Below are 18,932 nucleotides of genomic sequence, written 5' to 3' on the forward strand. Positions count from 1 at the left end.
AAAACATAGCTGTCAAAAACTGTGTACTTTGACATAGACTACTGAATGATTCCCGTATTCATATACCATAGTAAGTACATAGTAGGCCTACTCCAAAACACATCTACATACAAAAGTGAAGTAACATTGTATGCTTATTTTTGTCTAATAAAGTAAACCACTAACAGCAGAAACAGCAGAGCGCCTCCTGGGAATCTCTTCAATATGGTATTGTTCTGTCTTTCCTGAGACTAAAGAAGTGTCTCTCCTGAGTCCTGAGCCTTGTTGCAGACTGCCTGAGTAAAGGAAATAAGTGCTAGTGAAATTACTTTTCACTAATAGAAAACAGAATCAGTACATGCACAACAGATAGGTTTCAGAAGAAGAGGTTTCAAGATTGTTTGGCTATAACAAATAAACTTTCAGGACAAACTTATTATGAGCTCTGAGGTAAATAGTCTGTACCATTTGCTTACAAAGTCTGTAAAAGACGTCTGAACACCTATATTTTCATTGTCATCTGTCAGGTTGTAGGGACTTATGCATGTTATTGCAAAAAAATAGAACCTTTAAGTACACAGTCTTGTATTTGTAACACTTGTCTCGTAGTATGAGCTGGTTAGTTTGGTTCAACGCTTGGTGTTTTGAACGAATCTTTTAAGTGAACAATATTTTCCCTTCACTGACTGAAGTCGCCTACTGCTTTTGGGCCTTTAAGACTGACTGTATTAGGAGTCAATAGCCTTCGATTGCGGGCACGCCGGGCAGTGAAGGAGAATTTCCTTGGTTGGACTACTAAACCGATACGACCCTTTCAACGAATCTGTGTTTTGACGTTTTGAGCCTGTAGGCCTACATTTCATTCGTGAACCAACTGAACATTATCTCATTTAGGCAGTTGTTGTGTTTTTACACAACGTCTTGATGAAAGTCATGTCCAGAATTGGAGGAATAGCCTATTGATGGAGTTCCATTCAATAGCTATTTTGTGGGTAAAACGCGTGTTTTGGTTGTGAAAAGGGTCGGTGTTTTAACGAGTCGTTTGAGTGATTGATTCAATGACTCCTTTATGACTTGTCTGTTGCCACCTTTTGGCATAAAACGAACAAAAACTGAACAAACCGTGGTGAACAGTAGGCCTATCCATAGCAACTTTATTAAAGAGGTTTTTCAAATTGGTTTTATAGAAAATGCATGAGAAAACAGTCAAATAACTTGAAAAGAGATTGCATAATCACTTTTGGGCGCTGAAAGGAAAGACAGCGTTTTGAATCGTTTTTAGCTTTAATTGAACAGTCTTTGAAATTCGTGCTTTATTTTCTCAGTGAAGCTAATTATTATTCGCAAATTCCTGAATCTTAATACGTATGACAAAATAAGAATGAAGATTGGTGATTTATATCAGACCCATTTGTTCGCTACTATCTGGATGGGGTTGGCAGTCATGTGATCAAAGCACCATTCCGTCAGAGCGCGGGTTGCCTTCGCACGCCGAAAAGTCCCTCATTCAAGGATGCTTTTGCGCCAATGAACTGCGTCTCACTGCATGACTTTAATGTGCTTTGGGGTAGAATCCAGCATGAGCATCTGGCAACCATTTAGACGCATTGAGAGCGAGTTGGTAGAGGTGAGTTTGCTGGTAGAAATGAATGCAGAATTCTTATTTTATTACTCGAATGAATTGTTTTCTTTTTGGTTCACATTGGTCTCATTTGATTTATTTGGAATGTCACAAATATAGTCAATGTTGTATCCTTGATCGTTGTGTAATTATATCACGAGTGTAGGTGGCAACCATAGTTGATGGATTTATTTTAAACTGCATCCAGCTTAATTACCTGCCACACAATTCTTATTTAATCAGATGTGTGAAACTGGGCCAGTTATGATCTGGAAGCCCTAAATGGTTATTTTTATATTGATTCTATAGCAATTAACATTGAGATTATGTTGTAAACGAAATCTCATATATCTTTATCAGCCTGGGAGAAACGCATTCTATAAATGAATATTTATATTTGAAATGAGAATAAATGCAGTTATGAAGTCTTAGGCTGGGTGTCATTAAAATTCAGCCATCATCACATCCCTGTTGCCATGACGCCTGCGAGCTGCCTCATCCTTAGTTGTGCATGATTTTTCTGTGTTTTTTGCCCGTTTGCTCGCTTTTTTGTGCTGATGTTTCAATGCATAATTTCTGTTGCGTTATTCTTAGTATAAACCTGAATTGCAGGGGCTTTAAACATCCCGTGACGAGGGACCAATGTCAACTCAAGTGTGGGTGCAGACAGAGAAATGAAATGTCTTTAAATGATTCTGCATGCAGCGCTTGTCTCATAGGTGGCTCAATCTGCAATAATCTGTTTCAGTGTTAGTGTCATATGCTTTATTCTTTCTCAATACATTTGTGTGTGTGTGTGTGTGTGTGTGTGTGTGTGTGTGTGTGTGTGTGTGTGTGTGTGTGTGTGTGTGTGTGTGTGTGTGTGTGTGTGTGTGTGTGTGTGTGTGTGTGTGTGTGTGTGTGTGTGTGTGTGTGTGTGTGTGTGTGTGTGTGTGTGTGTGTGTGTGTGTGTGCTTTCTCTTTGCATAGAAATCCTGGAATACCAAAGGCTGAAACTGGTTTTGTATAATGAAGATAAACTGCAATAGGCCTTGACTTGATTTAGATCAAATTGACATCCCTTTATTGAACAGAAATAGAATGAATTGGATTCCTCATGATGTGCATTAGTCACAGACTATAATGGCCTGATTTCAGTCACACTCTTTCTTAAGACACATCTGCAGTTAAGCATTCTCAGGTTGTACTGCACATTTTTTTTTTTTGAATAAGCAAGCAAAATGGAGCACTCCTTCAAAGACGGAATTCGGACTAATAATGTCCAGGGACTATGAAGAGGTGAGTACTTCCAGAAAAATAAGATTTTCATGCATTCCATGATAATATTTTCTACTGCATTGAAAAGTATAATGTTCTTTAATACAGTTGTTGTTTATTTTAGACTTTAGTAGTCAGTTGTTACATTATCAAGGCACATTCCACCTGAAACTATTATAAACAACATTTTTCTATTTCTATATGCTTATTATGCATGTGTTTAGGCAGTTTTATTGTATTAATTGAGAAATTACAAGGAATGTTTGTACCTTTAAAAATGTATTTGTCCCACCACGGGGTTATTTAAAGGTAAAGTGTGTGATAGTATCACTAATGTCACTAATGTGAATTGAATTTTTTTTCAAAATGGCTGATCATTTTCAAATCGACCTATTAATGTCTTACATTTCTCTTTGCATGTTGAGTGAACTGCAAAAACCTAAAGACCTATTTACAATGTTGACCAGTTACAGCATTTCCCCTATTTAACCTCAACCTGTGTAGCGTCAGTTCTGGCAGGTCACGTTAGTCAAGCTCGCATCAGCTGACTCTCAGCTGATCCACGCCTATCACTGTATACACATGTATAAGCTCCTTCAGTATTATCAGCAGCTATGGCGTTTCTCAGGAGCTAATAACCCTCCTCCATCCCCAGCTCCTCCTCTCGTCAGTCAGGATTTGGCATTCTGATTCCCCTTGAATCAGATTAAATTCTCGATTTATGTTGTACGTTAAAATCTTGATTTAATGATATCTGCAATACATTCATGTTGATTCTGTTCTGTTTACCCTAAGGGGGGTTATTGCTGCTCTCCCTGCTCTTATCCATGCTAGGCTGCATGGATGCGCAAGGAGTTCTCTCCCAGAACTAATTGTCAATCGTATTTGACGATAGTGGTCCTGACAGAAATATAAATATATATATAACTCTGCAAAAGTCTTAGTCTTAGGCACGTTATATTTCAATGGTTTTAAGCCATCTTTTGCTGTGTGTCAGGAAATATCAGTTTACATTTCCAAACATTAATTCATTGTAATAATCCAGTGAGATTTCTGTATGCACAAAGGAGTCTGACAGCAGCCGGTATGATCTGATCTCACCATCACAGAGTCTGTCTGTGATTACATGAAAAAACTTGAGACAGACTAAATCCAGAAGAACTGCGACAACGTCTCCAAGACGCTTGAAGAAACCTGCCTTCAAAGCTACATTATTGTGGAAGGTTTTAGACACTTGTGTAAAAATGCTTTTTTTGGATGCTTTCAATATCATAAATAGATTTTATTATAATCAAACCAATATTTGGTGTGTGACCACCCTTTGCGTTTAAAACAGATTTCGTCCAGGTACACTTGCACAAAGTTTTACAAGTAGCTTTGCAGGAAGGTTTCTACAGGCGTCTTGGAGACGTTGTTCTACTGGATTTAATCATTTTTTTATGTAGTTTAGTATTAGTGACCATTAAAAATGACATTGCCGATTATACAAGTGTTTAAAATGATTTAAATATTAACTGCCTCTCCCTCTACACCTCTAGCCTGGTCAGTCTGTAGGGATGTTGGCTGCGGTGGAACATGGTCCGGTCCTCTGCAGTGACTCCAACATCCTCTGCCTCTCATGGAAAGGGCGAGTTCCCAAGAGTGAGAAGGAGAAGCCGGTGTGCAGGAGACGCTACTATGAGGAGGGCTGGCTGGCCACTGGGAACGCCAGGGGTGTTGTGGGCGTCACGTTCACGTCTAGTCACTGTAGAAGGGACAGAAATACCCCACAAAGAATCAACTTCAATTTACGGGGTCATAACAGTGAGGTGGGTGCTCCTCTCTCCTTCAGATTTTTGTTTTATCAACAACTGCTTTTTTTTTGGTTTAAATGTTTGAATTGTGAGCTTTAAAGGTGTAATAAGTAATGTTTTACACTTTAAACCTAAGCAAATAAAGGAAAAAAAATTACTGGGGAAAAAAGCGGCAACTGTGATTGCCAGAACTTTACCTTATTTTAAATTTAAAAAAAAATGTTTACCATAAATTTATATTTCATTAACTGAAATAATGTTAATATATCAAATTACTAAAAATCTGTTTTTACCCTTGACAACCACCTTAAAAGCCACATGATGAGTCAAAGTTCATCACAAGTAGCTTTTCCACAAGCTGAGGTAAATACTAATGTATAGAAAGTGCACACTGTGTCATGCACACAAATACAAAACACTATCATGTTAACACTAAAATGATGCAATAAATATTAATTTAACAACATGAGATGTAAAAAACTAAGAAGAAAACTTATAACACGAAAAAACATCAATGTGTGCTGCCACTTGAATGCCAATTTATGTTTCTTTTTTTACTGTAAATTATAAGACGACTTGTTCTTTTTCACTTCCAAAAACTGTACACTTTACAGTGGTTTATTAAAAAGTCCTGTTAGATGTATTGTAGCTTTTCAACACATAGAGTAAGGTAACGTTAACCAATTAAAAGGTAGCATTTTTTTAGTCTTTTACCTTCAAAATTACGATAATTTACAGTGTATGTTTTAATAAATCTGATTAAAATGATGTACACTCATATTAGATCCATAAAACCAGTGGACTAGAAAAAGATTTTTTATTCTATGTAAACTGAGCTCACTTGACCATCCGAATACTACTTAATTTATCTCATTATCTCCTTACCTACCATTCACGGTTATTCAGAAAGAATTATTTTTATAAATCAAAAAAGGCTAGTTTTGAATTTTCCATCCTATGCACGAGTATCATGCACTCTTTCTCCTAGAATTTCATTCCCATGGTGCTGTTCTTGTACAGGTTGTCCTTGTTAGGTGGAATGAACCGTTTCAGAAGCTTGCAACGTGTGACATGGAGGGAGGGATATTTGTGTGGATCCAGTATGAAGGAAGATGGTCTGTAGAGCTGGTGAATGACAGAGGTGCTCAGGTATGTGTATTTACTGCTTATTTTTCATCTGTGTGCAGGTTGCAAATGTGTTTTTTATGATACGTCAAGATTGATTAACTTACTAATATGTTTTGATTAAAAATACATCATTATACCCACACAAAAAGGCCAACTAAGTAAGACGATGTAAATAAAGTATGGTATAATAATTCAATTAATTGCTATTATTTTCCTTTTTTCCCATGCCATTTTCTCATGTGCAGATGTCCATAATTACTCATTGTTAGAAAAACAGAAAAATCGACAAAAAAAACTAGTTATTTAGTAAATGTATAAATATAAGTTGGGCCCTATTTTAACAATCTAATTGTATGGTCTAAAGCGCATGGCGCAAGTCCACTTAGACTTAGAGCGTGTCCGAAACCACTTTTGCTGGTTTAACAACGGGAAAATGGTCTAAAAGGGTTGTCCCTATTCTCTTAATGGGTAATGGGTGTGTTTTGGGCATAACGTGCAATAAACCAATCAGAGTCTCATCTCCCATTCGTTTTAAAAGCCAGTTGCGCTCGTGCCATGGCGGATTAACTATTTACTTGGCGCAATTTGCAAGCGGAAAAACGGAACGCTTCTGTAGCGAGGAAACGGATCTGCTCGTGCGCAAGGTTAAAGCATGCTACGGGACAAAGTGTACTCGCGTTATGGACCCGCCTATAGGCGCACATAACTAACGCACTCTTTAAATAACAAAAAAAATATTGCACCATTGACTTTTGACCAGGTTTTTGTTGGTCAATGGTGCAGTTGCCTCAAAATAGCAAGGCACCAACAATGTGCCTGAACACACCTGGTTTTCAGACCAGCACGCCCATGGGCGCACAAATGGGCGCAAATGCATTTGCTATTTAAACAACGTTGGCGCAGGCAGGGAAAATGATAACTGCGTCGGGCTGAAACTAGCAAAAATCACTTGCGCCACCGCGCCTGGCGCCGCATTGCACCAAGTGTATGATAGGGCCCATTATGTTTATTATATTATATTATATTATATTATATTATATTATATTATATTATATTATATTATATTATATTATATTATATTATATTATATTATATTATATTATATTATATTATATTATATTTTGTGTCTTTTAATGAAATTCCTGCTAATTTCAAATGCTACATATTTTGCAATAGGAAAAAAAACCCAGCTATTATTCTAACATGAACTGCTTAATGAACTAGTGGTTTGTTGTCTAGGTGAGTGACTTCACCTGGTCACATGATGGTACACAGGCCTTAATCGCCTACAGGGATGGTTTTGTCCTGGTGGGATCAGTCAGTGGTCAGAGACACTGGTCATCTGAGATCAATTTGGAGAGCCAGATCACCTGTGGAATCTGGACCCCTGATGACCAGCAGGTAACTTTTTGGATTGGCATCATCAAATTGAAGGAAACGGTCTGAAAGACATTTGTTGTCAACACATGACTTGGACAGATTCCCTTGGACTGATGCCCGATTTCCCTAATTTGGTGTTTGCATTCGTTTATTCTCCCTAGGTGCTTTTCGGAACAGCAGACGGGCAAGTCATAGTGATGGACTGCCACGGCCGTATGCTTGCCCATGTTCTGCTGCACGAGTCAGATGGCATAGTCAGCATGTCCTGGAACTGCCCGAACTTCCTGGTGGAGGACAGCACTGAGAGTGATACAGACTCAGATGACTCTACTCCAGCTCAAGGTACATTATCCTCTTAAAAGGATAGTTCACTCAAAAATGAATATTCTGTTATTATTTACTCACCTTCATGTTGTTCCAAACCCCGAAGACCTTCGTTCATCTTCGCAACACAAATTAAGATATTTTTGATGAAATCTGAGAGCTTTCTGATCCCTCTATTGACAGCAGCGTCATTGCAACTTTCAAAGCCCAGAAAGGTTGTAAAGACATCGTTAAAATTGCCCATGTGGCTACAGTGGTTCAAATGTAATGTTATGAAGCGACGAGAATTATTTTTGTGCGCAAAAACAAAACAAAAATAACAACTTTATTCAACAATTTCTTCTCTTCTGTGTCAGATCTCCTACGCTATTCGCGTAGTGTAAACAACTCTACGCCAGAATGCCGCCTCACTCCCGTCGCTTCATAACATTACATTTGAACCACTTAGTCACATGGACTATTTTAACGATGTCTTTACTACCTTTCTTGGCCTTGAAAGTTGCAATGATGTTGCTGTCTACAGAGGGATCAGAAATCTCTCAGATTTCATAAAAAATATCTTAATTTGTGTTCTGATGATGAACGAAGGTTTTACGGGTTTGGAACGAAAAACCCTTTAAAGAAAGCTTCTTCCATGGTTCTAAGATGTTAAAGCTTATTATATGGTATCAAACATTTTTTTTCACTGTATAGGGTTTTTGAGTTTCTTGGAGATTTCAAACTCTTTGAGATTACATTATAGGTTTTGAAGACATGTGTATTGCATACATCATCCATTAATGAAAGAAAGTAAGGGCCTTCCTGGGTTTTTTCCAAGCACCAGTACATAGACTGTTTTCTAAATGGCCACAAACTACTTCAAACCTTTTAAAGGTATAGAACATTTTATAAATTTTTAAGGATGATTGCAAGGCAGTAATGTGTATTTGACTTTTTTGATGTTAACTGTAAAACTCTGTTTCCTTTCAAGTGCAAAATCTCAAACCACTGCTCACGGTCAGCTTCATATCGGGAGACATTAGTCTAATGAACAACTATGATGACCTTTCACCTAACATCATACGCTCAGGACTGAAAGGTAAAACCCTGCTGTTCTTGCAATAAATGAATTGCTAAGTACGTGTTTTATTACTTCCACTGAATTATTATTAACAGCATATTAAAGTTATTTTCAACATCTATGGCATGCTGTTGATTACCTAGACAATATTGTCTATTAACATTTACAGTAAATTCACCTATAATGGAGGTTTAGCAGCAGACTGGACATATATTAAATGTTTGCAATAATAAAAATGTGTAAATGTTCATTTTGGTTAAGGAACTTCTGTTTACTCCTTAAGTGTAATTCAGTCAAAATAATAACCCAAAATGGTCCTTTCAACCATTTAATGACACATCATAAATGTTGATTCATTATGACAGAGCTGTTATCTGACTGGACAGACTTTTGTTTTTCAGATGTGGAGGTACAGTGGTGCTCTCAGGGTGACCTGCTGGCAGTGGCCGGGATGGAGAGACACGGTCTACCCGCTGACTCAGCCTGTGCCTCCTTAATGAGGAACGCCCTTGTCAAGTTTTACAATGTCCAAGGGGAACATATATACACCTTAGAAACTCCAGCCCAAGTGAGCTGTGACCAGTCATCAGACCAATCATCATTTATCAATCTGAACATATAATACACACAAGATTTTTTAAAAACTGTTTTTTAAAGAGGTCTCTTATGCTCACAAAGGCTGTATTTATTTGATCAAATATACAGTAAAAACAATAATATTGTGAAATATTTCTATTTCTATTTTATTCCCGTGATGGCAAAGCTGAATTTTCAGCATCATTACTCCCGTCTTCAGTGTCACATGATTCTTCAGAAATCATTATAATAGGCTGATTTGCTGCTCATTTATTATCAGTTATTATTGGTATTAAATTATTATTTATAATATTTATAAATAGTATATTAATTATATATTATTAAAATATTTTGTTATATTATAAATGTCTTTAATGTCAGTCTTGTTTACCCCAAACTTTTGAAGGTAGTTCATCAAGGTTTCCACAAACATATTAAGCAGCAAAACTGTTTTCAACATTGATATAAAACAAAATGTTTTATTGAGCAGAATGATTTCTGAAGGTTCGTGTGACACTGAAGACTAGAGTAATAATGATGCTGAAAATTCAGCTTTACCATCACAGGAATAAATTATATTTTTAAAATTAAGTATTTTATTTAAACATGCATATTTACTATTTGTATAAACCTTTTTTTATGTGTAAATTTGTATGCATAAACAGTATGGGCACTGTATAGAAAACTGGTTATCGGCTGCTTTTGCTTCAAGTATATACAACACAATATCAAATTTATTTTTAATCACATATTGATGTTTGCATAAACTATACATAAACTATATATAATCTAAATATCTTTTGGTTTTAGAGGCCCATCACCACTATTTGCTGGGGTCACAGAGACTCGCGGCTGTTTCTGGCCTGTGGACCAGCCCTGTATGTAGTGCGTGTGGAGCACCGTGTGGCCAGCCTGCAGCTTCTCTGTCAGCAGGGCATTGCCAGCGCTCTTAAAGAGGAGAGAGATGTGGGAAAACTCAACATGCCTTCACTCCTCTGTTCCTACGTTACCACTGCATTCATTCCGACGATCAAGGTACCGAAGCAGCAAGTGAAGTGTTCAGAGTTTGATGTATGCTAATATATGCATTAATGCATAATCTTTTTCATATCACAAGCCCCCAATCCCTGATCCGAACAACATTAGAGATTTTGTGAGCTATCCCACAGCAGGGAATGAACGGCTGCACTGCACTATGAAACGTGCAGAGGAGAACCCAGAGGCAGGAGGCCCCTGTTACACCCTCTATCTGGAACACCTGGGAGGTCTGGTGCCTATTCTCAAGGGCCGTCGCATTAGTAAACTGCGACCAGAGTTTGTCATTATGGACCCAAAAATGGATGGTAAAGCAGGTATTTATGTACTATTGCTGATCATGACTCTTTAAAGTGCTCATATTAATTTTATTTTTGGGGTCTGCTAGAATACATTTTCATGATTTAAAGTAAAAAAAATACATTATTTTTCTCATACTGTACATTTCTGCGGCATCTCTTTTCACCCTCTGCCTGAAACTCTTACTGCGTCCCAATTCGCATACTATCCGTCCTTAATAGTATTCGAAATTAGAATTAGTGTGTCCCAAATCGTAGTATGTTGAAATGAGTATTCCAGATACCCGGATGGTCTAAGTGCAGATCCGTGCTTGCTCTAACTGCTAATATTGCTCACAAACCATTGAGCGCTGGACTAGAATTAAATTAGAACTGCAAACACAAATAAAAAGTGTTAAAAACTACAACTACGAGTCCGGCGTTTAAGTAGAGAGGTTTAGATAAAGGGTTTGAGTGATTAATCCGTATCTAACCTTATGAAAATATATTTATTCAATGTTATATCCACATAATGTTACATCTGCAAAGGTATTGTGAACGTTTATAAAGATACATTTGGTAATTTAGTAACTTTTAAATACATCATTATGCAAACACACGAGGAGAGTTCTCCACATGAAAGACCAACGACTGGCAGATCAACTTGCTACTTCATTTCTCTCCGAAACAATAGGAAATTAAATATTAAATTTTAACTGTGACAGGATGATTGACAGGGCAGTTTAAACGCTGACAGGATGCAAACGGCAAAGCGATCCGTTAAAGACACAGTTATGATGAAGTAGTATGTCCCAAAGTTTGTCTACTCTTCTGCTACACACACAAATGTACTTTTTCTTCATAAAAACATACATAATTTTAGGGCATAGTAGAAGTAGGCGAATTGGGACACAGCATCTTTGTTTTAATATCTTGATAGCTGATTTCATACATCTTTGTCTTTCAGATGAGGTCTGTGTAAATGGCATGATCTCCTATATGACTGACAGCTGTAACTGCTCAGATTCAAGCGATATTGAGTTGAGTGATGAGTGGGTTGGACGAAAGTCGCCAAAACTTTCCAGAGGAAACAGGTCTCCTAAGCTTCCTAGGTACTCGAAACATATAAGGTACTGTTGAATATAAAATTCACACAATATTATAGGAATATTTGTTCCATCACAACATTACAAAACACAATACAGCACATTTTTGTCAAATATTTACTAAACAAATCAACAACTTTTGATTTGATAATAAATAAATTAATTTTCTTTCTTTCATATTTGTTTTTATGTCTAGAATTAATATGGAATCAAGAAAGTGTCCCAAACTTGCCCAAACATCTCAAGAAATGTCTAGGTCTCCTAGATTACCAAAGAAGCCTCCAGTACGATCTCCAAGTCTTTCTCGAAGGGATTTTTCAGTTGATGGCTTTAGTGAGGTACTTAACATCTTATTAAGAAGTTCATTTTGGCAATTATTTTATATTAATCTACTTGCCTAGAATTAGCAAAGTTTCCAAACTGGTTTCAGAGTTCGGAGTTCAGCTAATTTTTGCGGTGCCGAGGCACAACACACGTAAAGTTGATAATTCCACGAATAACTGCAATTGCAGATTTCGAACAGAGATGGCGACAAAGACTTTAACTGATGTCTTAGTTATTCTAAAATTTGTTTAGAGCTTTTTGGATTCAAACCACTTTATTTTCCTAATTTGTTTGAGATAGAATTATATTACAATAAAATTGTTTTATTAAATTATCAACAACTGGCATCAGCTATATTGGTAAACGTTTTGATGCGCTAAAACTTTTTTCACAAACAAAACCTTTGGATGGAAACCTAGCTATTGATAGGAAAAGTTTTTGTATTTCTTGCTTGTGTCTACTGGACACTGCTATGCATTTGTAACATATTCTGCACCATGACCTCAGTAGACAGCTTATTTTATTTAATCTCCTGCTTTGCTGAAAAGAAATTACAGTAAACCGACTTTGACCTTGAATATTTTCTATAACTATCACTCAATTTGCTTTGTAGCATAATTACTTAGCTCAGGTCACCTCTAACATCTGGGGAACAAAGTTTAAGATTGTGGGCCTAGCTTCCTTTTTGCCAGCTAACTTAGGAGCAGGTATGTCAGGTTTTGTATACAAATCAACACTTTCACATAATCATTTTAAAGAATAATCCTAATGTTTTTTTTAAATATGTTTGACTAATGATGCATAATGTCACAGTTATTTATAAAACTAGTTTGCTGCACCTGCAACCTCGTCAGATGACCATCTATTTGCCTGAGGTGCGTAAAATTTCCTTGGACTTCATGAGTCTCCCTGTCTTCAATCCCAATGTGTTCAGTGAAGATGAAGATGATTTACCTGGTAAGAATCAGTGGAACGTTGTGTAAATTTTGTCTCCGTATAGCTTGACTAAGACAAGTTTTAGATAAAATTGAGAAATTTATCGCAAGATGTTCTCGCTTATTTCTAGTGATGGGACCTTCTGGAGTGTCAGCCGAAAATCCTCCTTGCACAGTTAATATTCCCATTGCTCCAATTCACAGCCCTGCGCAAGCCATGTCACCTACACAGAGTATAGGCCTTGTCCAATCTCTCCTAGCCAATCAGAATATTCAGCTTGATGTCCTCACCAATCCCACAGCTACTGCAGCAGCGGCAGCCGCAGCAGCAACAGCAGCAGCAGCTAATGCAACTGTGTCAGAGCACAGTCAGGACACCGTTACCGCACAGTACACTGTGCCGACCAGGTACTCTAACCCTGGACAGGTGATATTCAGCGGACTGGAAATGAGTAATATCCTGAGTGGAACTCTTCCTCCTCCTCCAAATCATCTACCACAACAACCCCACCAACAACGTCAGCAACAACAAGACCATCAACAATCAAAGCATCAACAGCAATTACAACCACAGCAGCATCATCTGAAATTGCAACATCAGTCACAACAGCTGCATCAACAGTCGCTGCAGCAGCAACACATGCAGAATCAGCAGCACTTGCAAACACAGCAGCACCAACAACAACAACTTCAACAGCAGCATCAGCAACAGCTGCAACAGCAGCATCAGCAACATCTGCAACAGCAGCATCAACAACAGCTGCAACAACAGCTGCAACAGCAGCATCAACAACTACAACAGCAGCATCAACAGCAGTTGCAACAACATCAGCAGCAATTGCATCAGCAGCAAATGCAACAACAGCAACTGCAGCAGCAGCAGCAACACATTCAGCAGCAAGTGCAGCAGCATCAACAACAAATTCATCAACAGCATCAACAACAAATTCATCAACAGCATCAACAACAATTCCAACAGCAGCAGCACCAGTTGCAGCTGCAGCATGAGCAAATGCAGCAGCAGCAACAACAGATGCAACAACAGCAGCAGCAAATTCGACAGCAAATTCTGGAGATGAGGCAGCAGCAGCAACAGCTTCAACAGCAACATCAACAAATACAGCTGCAGCATCAACAAATGCAAAGACAGCATCAGCAAATGCAACAGCAACTCAAAATGCAAATGACCATCCAGCCTCCACCTTCAGGGTATGCTACTCTGCCCCTCCATCAGTTACAGCTGATGCCGCCAATTCCTCATCCAGACCATCCACCAGATAGAGCAGAACAAGTGCTTCCTCTGAAGGTTCCCTCACGACCACAGTCATTCATTGAAACTGACACTCTTGAGATCCAGATGCGCAAGATAAACCCTCCACCACCTTACCCAGGTACAGTGGTATCTACTGCAGCCCCCACACCCACTACAGCGCCTCCAGGTCTTCTTGTTAGCAATGAGAATGGCACTACGCTGACAACAGATCAATGTTTAACTAAGGACGAATTCTCTCTTCATCCACTTGGGCTTCAGTATCCAACTCCATTAGGCTATGAAAGAATTACCACGTTTGACAGCAGCGGAAATGTCGAAGAGGTGTGTCGCCCTAGGAGACGCCTGTTAAGGAACCAAAATTCCTATGGGATTCAAGGAATGGGCAGTTCCGCCACATTGAAAGTAACTTCGTCTGAGAACAAGAAAGTCCAGTTGCCGTACAGCTCAGCAACTCTGAGCCGGCTCTCCGTGCCTAGATATTCTATACCAAGCGGAGACCCACCACCATATCCAGACACATCCAACCAGATGAACACAATCAGAAGTCCTACACAGAGGATTGACAGCAGTTTGATTCATGCCACTTTGCGTAGAGATCGAAGGGAACTGACCCTGAAGGTTTCTCAAATGGTGGACACAGTGAGGACTCTACCAACAAAATCCAAAATGAACGGTTCCCTTACGCTCTCCTATCAGCCAAGGATACCCACGGCTTTGTATACGTGCACTCAGTGTAGCAGTAATAGCAGCAGCACTAGTGTAAGTGTCACCGGTGGTGGCACCAACAGCAGTGGAATTGCTGGAGGAACTGTGGTGAGGCAAGACTTCCCACCTGGCAAAGGGACCCAACACAGCACAATAATTGTGCACTCCAAAAGTTCATCGCCATTAGCCTCCCAGTCCTCCTATAACCTCCTGAGTCCCATTGACCACAGTAGAGACAGAACTGTCTATGTGAACTCTGCCTTTACGGAAGACGAGACATTAAGTCAGCATTGCCATCTTGAAAAATCAGTACGTCATTTAACACTAGGGGATGTCAATTTAACAGTCAAACGACCTCCCCCTTACCAATGGGACTCTCCTGCAGCAGAACAACTCTGGATACCTCAAGAGCAAAATGTATTGCCTGGACCTCCAGGACCACCTCATAAGCCACCACCATTTATACTTAGCCAACCACAGCACTTAGACATGACCCGGCTTCCTTTTGTCCTTTCAACAAAGCCTTCCCCCAGTCCCAATTCTATGACCCTCCCTTCAGCCTATCAGTTATCCCTATCCGCCTTCCCAACAATGGTAGGGCATGGTGGACCTCAACTACAGGCTTTGCAGAGTCCTGCCCAACCATGTGGCCCCAATGACATGGTTACATCTACCACTTTCAGCCAACCAGACCCAACATTAGTCCTACCCCCAGGTTATCCCGCTAATTTGACCAATCTAGGTTGTTGCACTCTGCCACCCATGTACCCAGGGACTAGCTCCTGCAACAACCTTCAGCTGCATCCAATGAGCTTGCATCCTTGGAGCACATATAGCTCTTGCCCTCCCATGCCAGACCATTCCGCCACACTGCCCAGTAAGACCCATCAGGCCCTGGAGAAGCCTGTTCTCTCTCCGCCTCCACAACCTCCACCTCCGCCACCACCTCCTCCTCCACCTCCTCTCCCTCCCCCTCCGCCACCCATTGAACGCCTGAACAATCAGAGCACCTCTGAGGTGGTCGCAGAATCTGGGGATAGCTTTCAAGATCAGTCCTCTCTCAATGAGAGTCCACAAGGAGCAGAGAGGTTCAGCAAAAAGGGGCGTAAGAGACTTGACAGTAGGGCAGAAGAGGCCAATATGTCCGGAGTCTCTGAAGGGAAATCCAAAAAAGAAAGTCGCACTCTCTCTGACTTCAATTCCCTGATCTCCAGCCCAAGACTTGGCAGCAGGGAAAAGAAGAAGCCTAAAGGACAGAAAGAGCCATTGAACAAGGCCAAGAAACTGAGTAGGACCTCAAATGAGTTCCAAGACAGCTCAGAGAGTGAGCCTGAGCTCTTCATTAGTGGTGACGAGTTGATGAACCAAAGCCAGAGCAGCAAGAAAGGATGGAAGAGCAAACGCAATCAGCGTATGGCAAATGAACTTGAGGAAATCAAGTGCCGCAAAGCTAACGAGAGAGAGGATCGTAGTCTTGGCAGTCAAGGCTTTGTTTATGTCATGGCCAACAAGCAGCCATTGTGGAACGAAGCCACCCAGGTTTACCAGCTTGACTTTGGAGGACGGGTGACACAGGAGTCAGCCAAAAACTTTCAGATTGAGCTTGATGGACGCCAGGTAAGCAACTTTATTTATTTATTTATGGATGGGAAACCAGTTTTAAAACAGTATTTTTGCTATTCTGTTTCGTGACACTAAGGGTAAAAAAATTACACACTACACCTTTAAAAAACAAGCTCCATACATAATACCTTTTGAGTAACAAACATCTACCCTGCATTTAACCCGTCATTTTTCTTTTACACTGTTACAGGTAATGCAGTTTGGCAGAATCGATGGCAATGCATACATCCTGGATTTTCAGTATCCATTCTCAGCGGTACAGGCATTTGCTGTGGCCTTGGCCAATGTCACTCAGAGACTTAAATAGAAAACCTCTCCAGCAATCTTGTCCATGGGACTGAAAAAGAGATTATTGTTAACTGCAGATTGTGAGAAATGTTACATTCTCTGCTGCCATGATGTCTGTGCAGTGCCGGTTAGTAGCCGAGAGATCTGGTCACTCTCAGGCAGAACGTACATGAGACATACACAGATGGTCTGAAAATAGATTTAGTGCTTTAAGGTACCTTTTTGCTATCAGAGGTACAAGCTGATTTAAGATTCCACCTGAATCCAAAGGTGGTACACATTTGAAAAAAAATGTTAAGTATTTATGTATTGATGGAATATTATTTAATTCATTAATTCAATTTTATTGATTTTTTTCATGTATTTCATTAGTATATGGTGTGATTTAAATGTAAAGGTAATTACTAAAATCTAAGATGGATGTTAGATTATGGGCTTTCTTTCTTTTATCCCTGATGTCCCCAACTCCTTTTGTTTATTCCTGAGATTTATTTGTGCCAAATTGATTTCCTATGTATACTCCTTGTAAAGTGATGGATTTTAACTATTGTTTACCACAAACTCAGTGTCAAGTAACTCAAGTAAAAACTGTTTGAATATTCATCCCATGACTCACTTCCATGAAGTGAAAACAGAGAATATATTCCAGTTATAATCATATTTTCCAATGAATGCATTTTTTTGGTTTCAAAATATCAATTTAACTTTGTTCTTCACAAAATGTATTAGTTATATTGCATTATTTGCACACTGTGTTTTTGCAGTAATCTCAGTAATGTCCTTTTTGAACAAATCTTTGATTTTAAATGTTAACAGTAAGTAACAGAAATCAAAGTTTGAACATTTTTAAAATTAGTTTCAAATATATTATATTATACTGTCATTATCATGTAAGTGACATGACAGAAAAGTGCTGTAGTTAGATATACTTAAAAAATGTACTTATATTGTTCTTGACACTTTAGCACGAACTATATAGTATGCATTAATTTAGCCAAAAATGTCTTATATCAAAATATAAATCAAATTTAACACACTGTATATTATGCAATGAATGGAATCTAAATTAAATTGAAAGTCGAAATGTAGTTTTTGCGTTTCTAAGTGAAATAGTCAAACCCTATTGTTTAGTTTGGTTTATGTGAAGGGACATCTTTTTATTGTATTTAGTCTAATTGGTTTAATATTTATTTTTTCTGTATTAATATTTAATATTCTGCATCATATTTAATATTTCCTACAGCAAATTTTTTCTGTTGTTGCTTAGTTTCTGATGTTTTCCAGTAATTTCATCAGTTTTAATTACATTTTTTTGTTGTAAGCCAAACAGTGGTTCAGAGTGGGGTAGTGTTGATATGGTTGACGTTTTAAGCACTTCTTGATTATTCTTGATGTTGTATGCTTTGATGATTTGCAGTTGCAGTTATTTCTGGCCACTTTGTACTGGGAGATTCAGGCTCAGTTTAAATAATGTGGAATGTGAGGCTTTAACTGTGCTTTATTGCTAAATTATTCTAATGTACATTTACAAAATGTAATTCAAGGATGTCTTGAAAAAGCATTAGAATGTGTGTGCAGAGTAGGCTTTAAGTCTAAATAAAATCAAACTAGTTTGGTGAAAATTCTGTGGATTATTTATATTGTGAAATTATCTCATTATGAACATATTTGTATTAACACTTTTAATAAGAAGTATGATGCATGTTGCTGGACTTGTGCATATATAATTTACATCTGCTTCAACTTTGATTAGCTGACAACCAAATCAATTTTATTTTGTTCAGTTTAGGGAGCACTAGGGGGAGACCGGGGATGGTTGTGTTGTAACACGGGTCAGTTGTAACACTTCCAATCTGTCCAATCAGGAACTAGTTACAAATCCCCTGATTCACTTCGCACATGCTCAGTTTAGTCCTTATTCCACACGTAATAAAGTAGAGCCCTGTGGCAAAAACAGCAGATGTTAGAGTGGAAAAAACAATTTTGAGGTATGAAAGTAACTTTTTTTTACTTGTTTTATTTTTGTTATGGGAATTTCTGCTTTATAGTACTCATCAAATTTAAATTATGTTTATTGTGTGTCTGTGTAGATATTTTTCATGTAAGTTGTTAGTGCTAATGTTTTGCCTGTTAGCTGTAAGGTGAGCTAGTTCATGGCTACATGACTCTGGGTTAGTTGTAACAACAATGAAACGTTACAACCTAACCCTAACTCCTTACACACACACACACACAAATTTTATTATG

The 18,932-nt window shown here is 38.5% G+C and overlaps 1 protein-coding gene across 2 annotated transcripts; it reads left to right on the forward strand.

The window, feature by feature from the left end:
- The first annotated feature begins 1,519 nt into the window (after positions 1 to 1,519).
- On the forward strand, positions 1,520 to 17,347 carry tulp4b (TUB like protein 4b). Of its 2 annotated transcripts, none has more exons than XM_056256045.1 (16): positions 1,520 to 1,606; positions 2,570 to 2,878; positions 4,396 to 4,665; positions 5,671 to 5,799; positions 7,018 to 7,179; positions 7,320 to 7,500; positions 8,453 to 8,560; positions 8,944 to 9,110; positions 9,929 to 10,153; positions 10,236 to 10,470; positions 11,399 to 11,561; positions 11,734 to 11,875; positions 12,475 to 12,568; positions 12,675 to 12,818; positions 12,928 to 16,391; positions 16,588 to 17,347. In XM_056256045.1, the coding sequence occupies exons 2-16, from the start codon at positions 2,858 to 2,860 to the stop codon at positions 16,702 to 16,704; spliced, it is 5,622 nt and encodes a 1,873-aa protein (XP_056112020.1). In that variant the 5' UTR covers positions 1,520 to 1,606; positions 2,570 to 2,857; the 3' UTR covers positions 16,705 to 17,347. The 2 variants fall into 2 exon arrangements, with proteins under 2 accessions (XP_056112020.1, XP_056112021.1); XM_056256046.1 differs by having other exon boundaries at positions 11,399 to 11,543.
- The last annotated feature ends 1,585 nt before the right edge of the window (positions 17,348 to 18,932 follow it).

The sequence above is a fragment of the Rhinichthys klamathensis genome, unplaced genomic scaffold (genome assembly GCF_029890125.1).
Source record: "Rhinichthys klamathensis goyatoka isolate OS25496 unplaced genomic scaffold, OSU_Roscu_1.1 h1tg000123l_1, whole genome shotgun sequence".
Classification (NCBI taxonomy): domain Eukaryota; kingdom Metazoa; phylum Chordata; class Actinopteri; order Cypriniformes; family Leuciscidae; genus Rhinichthys; species Rhinichthys klamathensis.

What these genes read in the sequence shown, in the direction of transcription:
- tulp4b (XM_056256045.1), top strand. Translation starts at nt 2,858, where the DNA reads ATGTCCAGGGACTATGAAGAG. An exon ending in TGACTCTACTCCAGCTCAAG is followed by an intron (nt 7,501 to 8,452) that starts GTACATTATCCT and finishes TTTCCTTTCAAG; the next exon opens with TGCAAAATCTCAAACCACTG. An exon ending in CAGTTGATGGCTTTAGTGAG is followed by an intron (nt 11,876 to 12,474) that starts GTACTTAACATC and finishes TTTGCTTTGTAG; the next exon opens with CATAATTACTTAGCTCAGGT.